General features: G+C 36.2%; 1 protein-coding gene across 1 annotated transcript in view; it reads right to left on the bottom strand.

The window, feature by feature from the left end:
- The window catches only part of LOC132144283 (adhesion G protein-coupled receptor E3-like), a 28,166-nt gene continuing 12,627 nt past the window's right edge, over positions 1–15,539 (bottom strand). The window contains exons 4-16 of the mRNA XM_059555063.1: positions 14,454–14,485; positions 14,143–14,220; positions 13,815–14,004; positions 11,242–11,358; positions 10,711–10,892; positions 10,453–10,614; positions 10,175–10,381; positions 9,865–10,097; positions 9,659–9,725; positions 9,484–9,575; positions 9,235–9,397; positions 6,072–6,146; positions 1–42 (exon numbers count right to left, since the gene is read on the bottom strand). Coding sequence (XP_059411046.1) covers positions 1–42; positions 6,072–6,146; positions 9,235–9,397; positions 9,484–9,575; positions 9,659–9,725; positions 9,865–10,097; positions 10,175–10,381; positions 10,453–10,614; positions 10,711–10,892; positions 11,242–11,358; positions 13,815–14,004; positions 14,143–14,220; positions 14,454–14,485 — 1,640 coding nt within the window. The remainder of the gene's footprint in view (positions 43–6,071; positions 6,147–9,234; positions 9,398–9,483; positions 9,576–9,658; positions 9,726–9,864; positions 10,098–10,174; positions 10,382–10,452; positions 10,615–10,710; positions 10,893–11,241; positions 11,359–13,814; positions 14,005–14,142; positions 14,221–14,453; positions 14,486–15,539) is intronic.

The following is a 15,539-nucleotide window of genomic DNA, read 5'->3' as shown; positions in this document are numbered from 1 at the left end:
TCAGGACACCAGAGAGGAGTAGAGATGAACAGTGAAAACAGACTGAGAGAAGAGAGGAGAAACAGACGGTGTGAAAGTGTGAAAGGTACTCTCACAAAAATACTGACGTCAGGTAGTATTAATTGAATAAAACTAGTGCTCAAAATAAATCCCCACCATAAGACTTTTTTTCTTTTTTTTGTGGGGGTGGGGTTTAGTCTCACAATATATTTGATCATAATATGCATAACTATATGCTATTTATTAAAAACAGGCTTACATAAAAGAACAGGCTTCTGTGTTGATAAAGAATACTCAGTCCACTGTTGCATAACAAAGAGAGATAAGCTACAAAGCAGCCGACCCAAAAGGGCAACTATGGCAGATATCCCAGGGGACTTCATATAAAGCACTTGAAGAGCCGTAAAAGCATGTGATATCAAAATACATTGAAATTTCTCAAAAACAGTAGAAAATATTCAGATGGCTTTCAGACTCACTGACTTATATTCAGATTCAGCAGCGGCACGGGAATAATTATTTCATAATGTCTCAGAAAGCAATGATAAAGGAAAAATCATTAACTTCAAATGGATCTGTTTAAGGACCTTTTTATTAATGAAACAGTAGAAAGAGGATGGAAAAATGCTATCAGGCTGTAATGATACTATGGAGATGAGATCAGGTATTATTCAAAGAGTGCAAGACAACTGGGCAAACAGGATATAGTCTTAATAATAGCTCATAAGTTTAACATCGGCATGTCCAGGAGATTCTCAGAAGTCAACTCATTTCTCCATAACAGCTCTCAGGGTGATTTCAGGAACCAGTGGGTGAAGATATGAAACAGTGTTGAAAACAGTTGGGTACAAATTGTGTTCAGGATTCTTTGACGAGTAGAAAGTTCAAAAGAACAGCATTTATCTGAAATAGAATATTTTGTAACATTTTAAATGCGTTTACTGTCACTTTTGAAAAATTTAATGCATCCTTTCTGAATAAAAGTATTAAATTAGTTAATATACACCCAAAAAAAGAAATAAATAATTTAAACTAACCCCAGACTTTTGAACGGTAGTGTATATTGTTACAAATTATATCTATTTCAGATAAATGTTGTTATTTTAAACTTTTATATTATTCACAGAATCCTGAAAAAAAAAATTGTACACAACTGTTTTCAACATTGTTAAGAATCAGAAATGTTTCTTGAGCACCAAATCTTTCTGAAGAATTTCTGAAGATCATGTGACACTGAAGACTGGAGTAATGATGCTGGAAATTGTTTGCTATTGTATAATTATTTTTTTAAATTATAATAATATATCATGATATTACTGTTTTTACTGTATTTTGGATCAAATCAATGCAGGCTTGGTGACTTTTGAACAGTAATGTATGTCCAACAGAATAATCCTAGCATTATTCATCAATGTAGCATTTATTATTTTCCCTAATAACAACTAGATGACTGACACTTTTTGATTATAATGTTAATTCCAAAATGCTAGTTTAAATGCAAGAAACTAGTTTATTAGATATTAAAAATATAAACTGTGACAAGACTGGCTGTCAGTCTGTGTGTTAGTGTTGTGGGAATTTTTCAATGATTTCAGTGCGGTTTACATAGTTAGGTCCAGTAGGTGGAAGCAAGAGATTATTAGAGACAGGGGTGGCAACTGTTAAAAGATGTTTGTATTCTCAAAAAATAATTAGAATTTGAAAGTGAAATGACATACAGACAAGTATGGTGACACATTCTCAGAATTTGTGCTCTGCATTTAACCCATCCAAAGAGCACACACACAGCAGTGAACACACACACACACACACACACACGCACACACACACACACACACACACACTGTGTGTACATTTATGCTGCGGCGCCCGGGGAGCATTTGGGGGTTCAGTGTCTTACTCAAGAGCACCTCAGTCATGGTATTGCCAGCCTGAGACTCAAACCCACAACCTTAGGGTTAGGACTCAAACTCTCTAACCACTAGGCCACAATTTGTTTTTGACTATTGATAAATCAAGACCTAAACTTGCAGTTGTGATGATGTCAGTAACCCGCGCATTGTAGAAGTTTTGAGGGTACTTTCAAAAGTAAATTAAAATAATATTCTTAATATAATTAACACCGTTTTTACCTTGGAAGAATTAAATTTGGTTTTATAGGATAATGTTGAATTTATGGCTTCCTTTTAACCTGCGATTAAGAGTCTATGGCTCGCTAGAGTTTTTTTGTGTTTTTTAACAGCCAGCTTTTGCATTACCTTTCGGCACGCCCATTGCTCCAGGCTGCAGCTACCCCTACTGGGGCATTTAGTGGTACTCACGATCCCTCAAGTGGTACACAGAGGAATCACTAAATTAAACAAATTAATGTTAATACAATTTGTTACTGTTGTTTTACATTTAAGTACACTACCATACAGTAACACATTTTAATTTAATCATTAACTTTTTTTTTACCACTATGGATTAATGTGTAAATGTTCAAACTGTGTATTTTCAATGTTGAAGTGGTTGACAACTATAAATATTCTTATTAGGAATAAAACTGCCTCTTGTAAAACTGTGCAGAGCTGTAGCTGAATAGTTAGGCCTACTATGCTGCTGAAATTTAATGTTGGTCATTATGGTGGTGCTTAGAGAGACAAATATTTTCTGAAGTGGTACTTTGTATGAAAAGTTTGAGAACCACTGGTTTAAGGAAATGGTATAAAATGAAATCCTGCTTTTAAGAACTTTTCAGTAAACCATTTCTTCTTTCCCCTTGTAGAATCATTAAGGATCCAGCTTATTATCGGCAAATTGCTAAGGAATTGTTCATCTGCTACACTGCACTGTCACTTCTGGTAGAGATTCATTGACCTTTTGTGATAGGTTGTGATTTTACTTGGTTTAATGAAAATTTACTTTATTTGATTTTACTTGTTTTACCAAATACGTACACTGCATAGTTAGGATTCTGATTAAACTGTGTAACTGGGGCTCTGAAAACAATGATGGTGAATAATTTGAATACTTAGTCGCTTTGGATAAAAGCGTCTGCTAAATGATTAAATGTAAATGTAAATAATTTGTTAATATTGCAAACTTTCCTCTGAATACATTAAGTGTTTAATGAATAGTATTGTGCACTTTGTTTCCAACCCCACTGTTATTGAACTGAAAAGTGAAAATTTTGTATGTGATAAATTTAATTTGCATTCAGTTTTCAGTTAAAAATATTTCAGCTAAAAACTCATTAAATATGAACTTTGATATTTAATGAGTTTTTAGTACAGGACCATACAGAAAGCGCACAAGTGGGAGAGAGAGGAGGACACAGCGTCAAAAAGGACCTAGCGCTGGGACACTTTCAAGGATCACCCGAAGCACAACCACACTATGCACGAGGCTGCTGGCTCTAACATTTTATCAGAATTTGAAGAAACATTTCTACTTAAAATATTAAATGCATTTCATTCAAGGCAGGGTTTTGCTTGCGTAAAGAATTTCAAGGCGACTGTCTCTTGTCAAATTTAGTGCCACCTCTGGCTGTCGACAAAAATCAAGACGGGTTACATGCTCCTCACCCCTTTACTACAGACACGGTTTCTGTTGCAGGTTCCATTCTCAAACAATTCAACATTTTCACTGCACAAATGTACAAATCTCTTGTAAAGACACACATTAGTAAAACATGTTTTCATATAAACTATAGTCTTTCACCAAAATAAAAGATCAACTGGTTTCTGTCAAAACAGTACAAGGGTTTCTAAGTACAAGGGATTTTCTTGCAAGTGCAGCGCAAAACATGCTTTAAATATGTCTTTAAATATTGTATTTGGATTGTTCTTCAACAGGTTTTTAACAATACATCCATGCAAAAACACTACAAGCTAAAGTTTGGGATAATATTCATCTGTTTTATACAGAATGTTTCCAAACTAAAACTTGTTTTAAATAAATTGAGCTTGTGGAAGTTTATTGAAGTTGGTGGTAAAGCCATCTAACCTTTGTGAATGTACAGGGTTGATCTAAATGCAAACTAGCACAGTTTGTGTATTCACCCATGTTGAAAGGTACTAGTGTGAAACAACATCACAATATCAACTTTGATCCAATTTGCAAAATCTAAACATAATCCAATATTGATTCGACCATGGAACCCAACGTTGATTTACCGGTAAATCAAAGTTCATGAAGAAATGCTGGCTAGACCTGCTCGGTGCGGTTTGGGTGTTGGGCACTTTAACAAGCAGGCTATCAACAAGCGACTACATGATATGATGCTCAACTTTTAAACACTATCTCGCTTACTAGAGACGTTTTCTCATTTTGGAAACAATACTCAAAGCTGTGTCCAGTTATTTACTAATGCAGTAGTAAAAGGTATCTGTGTAATAAGTTGAATACATAAAATGGGGAAGGTAGGATAATTGCTGAACATGAAATCTTAGCAATAAGCCTACATTAAACTATGATGAAGAGGTGCAATCTTTAATTAAAATGTTTAATGTTAGTAGAGATGAAAATATTCAGAAAGTTATGGGCTATTGTATGTAAATATATCCTATTAATTAATTTAGCTAAAATGATCTTTGCTTAATTAGTCTGGTCTGTTTTAGTCTACCATTGATTGGGTGAAAACCGTTCAAACGTACTGGCTGTAGGAATCAGTGGGCGTGGCTCATTAAACTATTAACAAAACGCCATATTGCAACACGAAACGTTTTTCATTCACACTTAGGCCTAGTCCACACGGACACGGGTATTTTTATAACCGGAGTTTTTCCTCCTGCGTTTAAAAAAAAATCCCGTCCACATGAAAACGCCAAAACATGCTATCAAGCGCTGTCAAGAGCATGCCACACCAGCAGGCGGCGATATAACCCAAATCGTAAAGTCACCTTGGCCAATCAGAAGCAGTCAGCAGCGCACAATCTGACGTCAAACACAGCGGATAACGGCGCACACTCTTCCGTCGCAAGGTAAAAACCCCGGTTATACTGTCCACACGACAACACTGCAACCGGCATTTCTGAAAATGCTCACCCTGGCTGTAGTTTTCAAAAATGTTCGGTTTCGGTGCCCTGAAACTGCGTTTTCGTGTGGACGAAAGGCCGAACCGCGTAAAAAAAGTCACGGTTATAAAAATACCCGTGTCCGTGTGGACAGGGCCTAAAACACTGTCAGATACGGCATCATTGACGTATTATAGCACATTTTTCTACGGCGTTTGTAATCACAATGGCGTATTTTGCAGCGCAAATATGGTTTAAAATCCCGTATTTGATGGCGTTTGGCTGCAAACGCGATTAATCTATAGTGTAATTCTGACCCTTTGTGCTTGCCATACATGAAGGGAGCATTCTTTCACTGCAAGCGCACGGAACCGTATCCGCACGCATAAGCTCTCGCGAGAACGGTGCTAAGCAGCCCTTGCTTCACCGCCTCTGCGCCCTCTTTCTTACCTTTTTTATGATATGTAGAACCTTCTTTCGCCAGAAGCTTTTGTGAAACAGAAAAGATTCTTCAGATGTTAAAGATTCTTTATGGAACCATTTAAACAAAAAGGTTCTTCTATGGCATTGTGAAGCACCTTTATTTTTAAGAGTGAAGTTTCAGGAAAGCCACACATTTGTAAGTAATTCACATTTACACACTTTCACTATCTCTTTAGCATTGTTTATTATTAAGTTTTATTAACATATTTGCTAAACAGAAATGCATTCAAATAGTACAGGAAAACACCAATGTGACTTGTACAAAAGCAAAATGCAATTCACATTTCAATTCAATATTCAAGCTAAGTAACAGATTAATTTTACACTGAAGCCATTAGCTGTTCAATGTGCAATGTGCTTTTTACCCTCCACCAATATTGATAATACAAGCCTAATAATAATAAAAAATATAAAATAAAAATAAAGAAGCTATAAAATAAGACACTGTAGAATAACATGTTTTTCTTTCATTTGCAGAAATGATCTGAGACTATAACATTTAGCATACAAAAACATAGATTTTGTTAGATGAAATCAGCTTTATATTAATGGCACTTGAGCAGAATGTATTACTTATTCAGTGGTTATTACTCTGAACGTGACGCTGTAGTTGTCTGTGTTGTTTGAGCAAAGACATCTGAAGAACTTCCTGTACTGCTCCCTGACCTGGACAAGAATGAGATGAGAGGATCTGAGTGACTTCATGATATAAATTTGTGACGGTATTTGGCCTTAGAAAAGTTGGGTTCGGGTGCCAGGGGTAAAAACCACCACAATTATTGACTTTAAATACATCATCAGCGATATTACATATAATGTTGACATTATTATATTATATGGAATAAATAAAACAAGGAACAACAGGGAAGTTGATTCAAAAGTTTTCTATTCATAATAAATTCTAATCCTTTTACTTCAATTCAGTACATTATATTTAACACAGAAAAAGAAAAGAAAAGAAATAACTGGAAATAAATAATAAATCACAATTTAATGCCAAGCCCAGGAACATTTACCTTTTAATACAAATAAATCGGCAAATAATTAAACAATTAAATAATTCCAACAATTAAGCTTACTTTGTCACTCATTAAACTACTGGGCCTGAAACATAATTCATAACATCACACAATAATTACAACTGAAATCGTCAACTCGAGCGCCAACATAAATAAAATGAAATCTCCCTACACCAAAAACCTCCTCAAATCACACTACATATAATGCCCTGAATTAGCATTGAAATCAATCACCATCATAACTTCACAACCAATTGGAAAAAACTCTTTCTCTCAAAAACTCAATTTACACGCGAATTACTTCCAATAACTTCTTAATGCTTTACGAAATTCAATGAGGGAATATTCCTCAAAATAGGAATCGTAAGCATTAATACACAAAAGACCGCAGCATTAAATGTAGTATGAACACATTAATGCAAAACGGGCTACCACAACACTCACAAACCGTGCGCTAGTGTGACCATGACCTGGAATAACCCGCACGCCTTACCAAGGCGAGAGAGAGAGAGAGAGCGAGAGAGACGCAATCATACTTCCTTAAATAACTTCCTACCTGGTTCCCCGTATATACGCTCAAGAGCGACAACCCCAGTCCTAAATAGAAAACCACAAATCAGTGACGACGGTCACAAATTTAACCTCTGAAACTCATGAACCAGAATAGAGTTTGTTTGGAATAAACAGGTTAGAAAAAGTGGATTTCGCGTATTCAAATAGTCATGCTTTCCTTTACTTCCATAACCTATGTGGGATGATAAAATGCCTTATTAGGACAAAATGAAGAAGAATGAAGAAAAAAAAAGAAATAAACTGATGCTATCTTTACAAGACTTTAACATTTTTAAATAGTTTTAAAAGCTTGGAGACCAAAGGTATTCTCTGTCATTTTAAATGAGAATTTTTAACAGTTTGAATCGTTTTAATTAATTTGTACATTTCATCACAGGAAGGACATGGAAGAGTAAAGGCCATTGCACACTGAGTCCAAAATTTTCGGATGCACTTACTTCGTAATTGTTATCCTAAAAATTTGTCATGCACAGAAACCTTGCACACTGAGTCCGATGTGTATTCATTAATTCACAAAACAGTAATAAATGGAGTCTTCAAGCAGTGAGGATGATTTTGTTGTCCTCTCGCTTCTTAAAAAGAAAAGAAAATATTGGGTCCATCCAATCCCAAAATATAGAAAGGAAGGTATTAAGGAGCAGCAGGATTATCACGGGCGAATCAAAGTTTACTTCAGGACGTCAGTGGCTCAGTTTGACGCTTTGCCTGCCATACCAGAGACACATAAAAAAGAAGACCACCAATTTCTGTGAACTCAGTGTGCAAGGATCTTTACAGTGTTTTGTGCTGTGAGACGAAGTGGATCAACTTGACAGTCGCCATTCTGGATTTTATTGTTCACTTGTACTGTGGCTCTGAGTTTTCAAAACACCTCTCAAAATTCTTGCTACAGATGTGAAAAACGCAGAAACGAATCAAACCCGATCTGAATTTTTGGTAACACTTTCTGTGAAGCCTACATACATTATAAGGGTATTCATTATAATGAATTCATAATGCATTATTAAAAAGCTTATAATACTGTATGTTGTAACATCTCATGAATATTCATAATAACAGTTTTAATATATTATAATATTTGCTTATTTGTGGTTATAGCTTTTAAGAGTAGGATTTATAACACAATGAACAAGTTCCATCCACTTTTACAACGGATTACATTTCTCATAGTTATAATGTATTATAAGTCTCATTTTTCTGATGCTACTTTACTTAAAGCGGTCAAAGACCACTTATAAGTAGTAGTAATAATAATAATATGTTTTTTTTCTCTCAAACAGCCATTATCCAAGGTCAGATGAATGTGTAATATGAAACATTTGCTTTGAACTATTTGTATTTTAATATCAGTTTGATTATTTTGATGGTACCCTTTAGACAGCTGTTGATAAGTAACTCAGCAACTACATGTCAACTAGCAATCATTAGAGTATTACTATGTCTGCTACTGTAAATATATCTAACACTTTATTTTGATGGTCAACCAACAGATAAACTGACTTTAAGTGTCTTTGCAAGTGCGTAAATTTATTCCACCATACTAGATTCAACCATTCTTGAGCATACTGATACTCTAATGAGAGTTAAATGGCATGTAGTTGAAAGTTTCTTACAGTCGATTGATTAAGGGGACATTCAAAATAAAATGTAACCATATAAAACATTGCATTTTTTTCCAGTTGGAGTATTAATCTCACATCGATTAATTCCTCTCTAAGACCCTGCTTACACTAGTGCCTTTTTGTTTTTAAACAGCATTTTAGAATGAAAATGATCCTCGTCTACACTGTTGTTTTCACTGCGTTTCAGAAACGATCTCTGTCTACACTATACACAACTGAAAATGCATGTCACATGACCATTTATACAGCTAAAACCATAGATGTGTAAAGGTAGATCCCCTATTATTTAGATGGTGGATGCGTCTGCGTGCTAGAAGCGGTCGAATGGGGAATCTACCTATACATATGTCTACAACAATGAGCATGATGTTATTGTTTACATGGTCATCAAGGATATGCAGAGCGAATGTGAGCATCCACACAATTGTTTTCCGAAGTCTCCGTGTTGGTCAGTTTACACTTAGTCACAGATCACCAAAATAAGAACAGGACCTCAGTGAAAACATCCAAATTACACATGTAAACTGAGTGGTGACTGACCTTATTATTGAGGACACAGTAGATCAGGAAGATGAAGGTTCCCTGCTGGGAGTTCAAGATCAGGAAGAGGATCACCAGCAATTTAATGTTATTAGTGAAGAAACCCAGAATCCAGGGGCAACCAAGAACCACAAACTGAGCCAGTGTTTTAAACACCATAATCCTGCAGAGAAACAGAGAAAGAATGAGTGTTATTATGTCTTTATTGACTATGTGATTTTCTATAGTGTGATTAAATAATAATGTTACTTGGTTTGCTTAATCTGTGAAACTTCAGCATTGAGACTTTTAAAAGCTGAGTTCAGACTGATGACAATGCTGATGAAGAGAATCGTGTTTGACTGCAAAGTAGAAGAGCAGTGAATCACCTTGTTTTCCTTTTAATATAAATAAAATTCATGAGAAATGAAAAAAATGTGTTTACTGCTAGTATGACACAAACAGGACCCAGAAAACTCCAGATGAAGCCTTTATCCAGTTTAATCCAGCAGCTGTTCAGAGAAAAATCAATATAACTGAATGAATTTGTCAGAAATACTATTTCAGGTGTTGACTGGTGAAGTATTGCAGATTTTAATCTTGTGCTTGACACTGATAGAGCCTGTGTCTATATTTTATCAGATCACTCACTCTTTGCTGCCGTAGCCTTCAGGAACCAGACCGACAGACACACACACCACAACCAGAGCAACCACATATCCAATCACACAAAGGAATCCAGTACTAAGCACCGCCCTCTTTTTAGAGCTGATCTTTGATAGGTTCTTCACACAGATGAAGAGCAGCACAGCTTCAATGAACATCCACACAAAGCCGGAGAGAAAGAGGAAGTGCAGAAGGCCTGAGATCACTGCACACAACACCTGTAGATCAAGAGAAAGGGTTATGATGATTCTCAGTGAGGCTGTGTTGAGCTGTAGGGCTCCTTCATCATTCTCACCTTCAGAGGACGTATGAGGCTCAGGAACTGCTGTGTGAGCAGGAGCAGAAGGTGAGCCAGCAGAAGACTGATGCAGATGTTGATTCGAGCCACATTATTCACTAAAGGACTCCACTGACAAAGGGCAAAGGTCAACAGGGCCAAACTGAAGAACACCAGCCCCACGATCACACACACCAAATTCAACAGATCTAGCTGAGAGTTGCTCTGTGAAAACATGTCAGAGTTCATGAGTGCCAAATCTGTGCTGTTCAGTGTTCAGTAGAAATGTTCAGTACCTCTGGTGGGCGGCTGGTTTGCATGATGAGAGCGAATGTGGACAGATGATCACAGGAACACACAGTGTAGCTGTTGTTGGACTCTAAAACAGAACAACCACCTCCAATCCACTCGCTGATATTCCAGTAAACACAGGACAGAGAACTACTGGGATCAAACTCCTGAAAAAGATGAAGAAAATATCAGAACTCTGAATATTAGATGTTTCCAGATGTTCATCAGTTCTCAGGTTGGACAAACACATTTCAGTTTCTCACTCTGATGTGTCTAAGGGTGAAGTTGACTGGTTTGGTGAGTGTAGTGATGGTGGTTTTGGGAAGAGTAGCTGAGATCACAGTGGACATCATGGTTTTAATCGTGTCATTTGATGTGTTGAAGAAGTCTGGCTTCAGTAGATTCTCCATCGTGACATAGCTCATGAAAGCCACAGCAGCTGATCCTGTGTGACAGAAACAGAAAAAGGAACTTATATTGAATACTATATTGGGGTGACAAACATCAGTCCTGGTGAACTGCAGCCCTACAGAGTTTTGCTTTAACCTTAATCAAACACACCTGAACAAGCTAATCAAGGTCTGAAGCGTTATTAGAAAGCTACAGGCAGGTAAGATTTAATTAGAGTTGGAGCTGAACTCTGCAAGGCTGCGGCTCTCCAGGATCGGAGTTCGCCACCCCGTACTATAAGCTACAATAACAACAACAACAGCAACTAAGTAAATGTGGTTTAGAGGTAATGGTTTAATGTATCTTCCCACATCTTTAAAATCAAACTAAAACATTAGACATACTTTCAATGTTGTTCTTGGATATCCCAATGAGATCGATGTCCACAGAAGAATTTGTTGTGTCAAGTTGAGGCATTTTATTTAAGGTGACCCGTGGTCCAACCATGAAGACTTGACCCTCTGATTAAACACAAACAAGCAGTTACGTTCTATTTAATTGTATGCACTATATATTTATATATATATATATATATATATATATATATATATATATATATATATATATATAGTCTTTCCTGTGTGACCTAGTTTCTGTTTCCCCTTTGATTTTGTAATTTGGTTAACCTGTGTCTGATTAATTATTTGCCCTCCTTTTTAAGTTGTCGTCAGTTCACTGTTTCCTGGTCCAGTATTGATGTTGTTGTAACATTTCTTTACATGTGTCTCCCACCTACCCTCTGTGTGGATTTAATAAGATTATTTGCCTTCATTTATCTTCTTCGTGCGCCTATTTCACACCTCAGTATGATATTTGTTTTGATTTAAAGGTCATTTGGGTTCAGAAGAAAAACAAGATAAGAACTGGAGCACTTCATTGTACTGTAAGAACTGACCTTTGACCTGCAGATGACTTAATAGTAATACTGTGCTGGATCTCATGCTGTAGTGTTATAGAGCTACTATAATTTAATAACACATCACCTATATAATCAGATATGAGAGTCTGAACAAGATCAATGAATCAGATGATTGTCATGAGTCCGGACCCGGTGTTCCTCCTCACCACCAGAGGGCGCCACTTCCATTCTCCCGGACTCATTACCTTCACACTACACACCTGGTCACTCAATCACACACACCTGTGTGTGTTTCCAGGGTGCGCCATGACAGAAAGCTGTCTGGATTCTGTCACGGCGCGGTAGAGACAGCGCCATGGAAGAAATAGGGTCTGGGTCCAAATACAGGGAAAGACTTCTCTTTAATGAACAAAAAGGCCAACCAGGCAAAAAAAAAAAAAAACAGAAACAAATTACAAGCAAAAGAACAGAAGCAGCCAAAATGCAAAACACAATAACCTGGAATCATAGACAATTACACAAACAACGATTAATCCAGACAGACAGAGTGGTAAGTGAGAGGAGAATATATAGTCCGTGACAATGGGCACCAGGGGTGTGTGTGTGTGATTGAGTGACCAGGTGTGTAGTGTGAAGGTAATGAGTCCAGGAGAATGGAAGTGGCGCCCTCTGGTGGTGAGGAGGAACACCGGGTCCGGACTCATGACAATGATTGTCTTCAGCATCAGCAGCACCTGATAATTTTTGCTTGTGGCTTTTCTTATAACAACTATGCTTCATATATAAAAAAAAGTAATGTTAAAGAGTCAAGAGACCAACTAAAGGTAAACGATTCGATTTTTCCCAAAACCATAGTTCAAATGTATATTCGCAAACAGCGTCGCAAACTTATGCAGTTTGAATTACAGCTCTCGATGTGGTTAGAAGCATAGTTTCTTGTTAATAAAGGACGTATGGACATATGTACTTAATTTATGTTCTTGGGCACAATACGCAAGCTAACATGCAGTAGCCTACAATAATTTCCATCGTTAGGTGTCTTTTGAAGTGTAATGTACAGGGGGTGATGGGAGGTGATAAGCCTCTCCTGAGCGACAATCAGATGGTCGGATGAATTTCTGACTTGTCAGAAATTTTGGACACCCTTCATGAGGGTATCGCACAGTTGAAACGGACTAACGAACCAACTAAACTCAGTGTTTTTTCCCTTCACTGCATCTGCGTGAAAACAGAAATAAAACAATGGCGATAGGGCATGTGATTTGACGCCGCTTGTCAATTGGACCGTACAGTGTGAACACATAAATCCTGTGCTTTGGCTTGACATCACATGTGATTTACTCGTGCAGTGGTATTTAACAAAAAACGTTGCTGAAATCACACATTGTATGCCCGGCCTAAGGCTGCGGCTGGAAGTCAGTTGTAGTTTTAAGGCGATAGTTGTGGATCTTGTGTGTAACATAGTTCTTGAGCTTTTTTTTCTTTTCTTTCTGTAATTCTGCTTGTTAACAGCAGGTGTTCATCACTAATGATCAATTATCACTTAATTAATCACTTAATTACCACATTAACTTCAGTACTGCTTCAGTGTTACTTTTAACACACTGCTGATTGTTCCCATATAAAAATAGAGCAGTGTAAATTTAACACCATGGATTTTGTTGTGTGTCTTGTAACTGTTGATTGTTTTGTGCTTAAGGCAGAAAATATAAAAAACACACGCACTGTGGTCTCCACAAACCATGAACTTCTCACTGTAAGAGAATATGTCTTTAATTTTGTAGTTAATTTTTTTCATGTTATGTCATGAAACTACCTGCCCACATCGCCATCTAATTTGAAAGATGAATTTGCATCAAAATGCTTACCTTTGACATCTGTAACCAAAAAATGCAGGCAGTGTTTCCTGCTCTTTTATAAGTTTATAACACAATTAATTAGTTACTGTAGCTGCATGTGTTGCTTTCTGTCCCAACAATGCTCTCTAGACTAAATAAAGTCACTGATGTCATATATAATCTGAGTTTCATTATCAACAATAATTGTGTTTCCACTTACCTACAGCAGGAAGAGTAAAATTGACACTGGCACTTGTGTCTGTCGACTTCACTAATGTAGAAATGAGCTTCTCACTAGTTTTTAACACACGGTTTCCATAAGAGGCTAGTTCAGCTCGGCTTGCTGATGATGATGACTCTACAATCTTCTCTGAAGCGTTGAAGGCCACAGTCAAAATGTTTGTCACAGTCTAGTTTATTGATCAGAAAAATGCAGGTCAATACAGTTACTGTTCATGTAAATGTCAAGAAAGCCAGCACTGCTATGTCTGTCATATATTATCTAAATTAGATTTTATTAATTTAGACATTTTCTCCTGAAGACTTACATTTAAAGGAAGCTCTTGATCTGTGATGTTCTCAATCTGCTCAAAAATATTTTGAAAACATCCTCCAGGGGTCTGACTCTGAAATCACAACCGAGTTTTATACAGTAAATAAAACATAATCTGTGATTTAAATCATGTTTTGCAATATTAATAGCAAACAAATGCAAGTTTGTGCATGTAACCATCAACAATAAATAGAAAAGCATTCATATTTCAAATATCTGCCAATGCACAACTCATGCTTTCTGTACTACTATTCATAGAAGCTGTGAGTCCAGCTACAAAACTTCAATTTTAGAACCTCAACTTACGTTGCATTCTTCTGGCACCTTAATATCTCTAACTGCAATGACAGAAATCAGCATGAGGACAATACTAAAACAAAACAGCAAATGATGTAGATGTAATTTGTGCAAAGCACAGATTAAAAATAAGTGATGAATGTGTCTATGAGTACAGATTACAGAAGATTTTTTTATTATAATTTTTTAATTGTTTATTTTTATGTAAAAAAATTATTTGTCCTCTCCCACTATTTTTTCTCTATCCTAAAAAAGGACTTTGATTATTAATTATTATTATTATTATTATTATTATTATTAGCTCCAATTTACACTCCTGTTTATACTATAGTTCCTCCCACTGAAAGCTGCACAGATTATCATACAGACATAAATAAGATCCATTTCTAAGACTTAAAAGGTCTCTGTGGCAAAAAGCAAAAGTACCCAGTTTCAAAATGAACAAGCACTTTTGGCTGGTGCAATAAGAAAACAATATTATTGTAAACATTTCATTAACTTTGCTAAGCTGTACAACAATGGAGTTCAAATTGTTTTGGTTTTTTTTGTGTGTTTTCTTCTGCAGAAAGTTGTTCTTAAGTGATGTGCGTTGCATGGTGGAAATACTGAGGAAAATAATAACAAATTCACTATATATGTAGTATTTTTAAGTTATTACTAAAGAACAGAGGTTGGCAAAGTATACAAAAGTACGAGTACTTCCTTTTAATAATAACCCAAGTAAAAGTAATAATCTTATCTAATAGATACTTGAGTAAAAAATGATAATATCCAGTGAAATAATAATAATAATAAATATAATATTATATTAATATACTATTTTTATAAATAAAGTAACATTTATGTAAATGATTATATTATTAGCATATTTAGATATTTTTGCATCAAACAGAATAATAAAGTATTATTACTGGCATATCATTGAAAGTGAAGTGAAAGACATGACATTTGCCAAGTATGGTGACCCATACTCAGAATTGGTGCTCTGCATTTAACCATCCAAAGAGCACATACACAGCAGTGAACACACACACACACACACACACACACACACACACACACAGCAGTGAGAAGTGAGCACACACCCGGAGCAGT

The sequence above is a fragment of the Carassius carassius genome, chromosome 7, assembly GCF_963082965.1.
Source record: "Carassius carassius chromosome 7, fCarCar2.1, whole genome shotgun sequence".
Lineage (NCBI taxonomy): Eukaryota > Metazoa > Chordata > Actinopteri > Cypriniformes > Cyprinidae > Carassius > Carassius carassius.
This window is presented reverse-complemented; position numbering and strand designations above follow the sequence as displayed.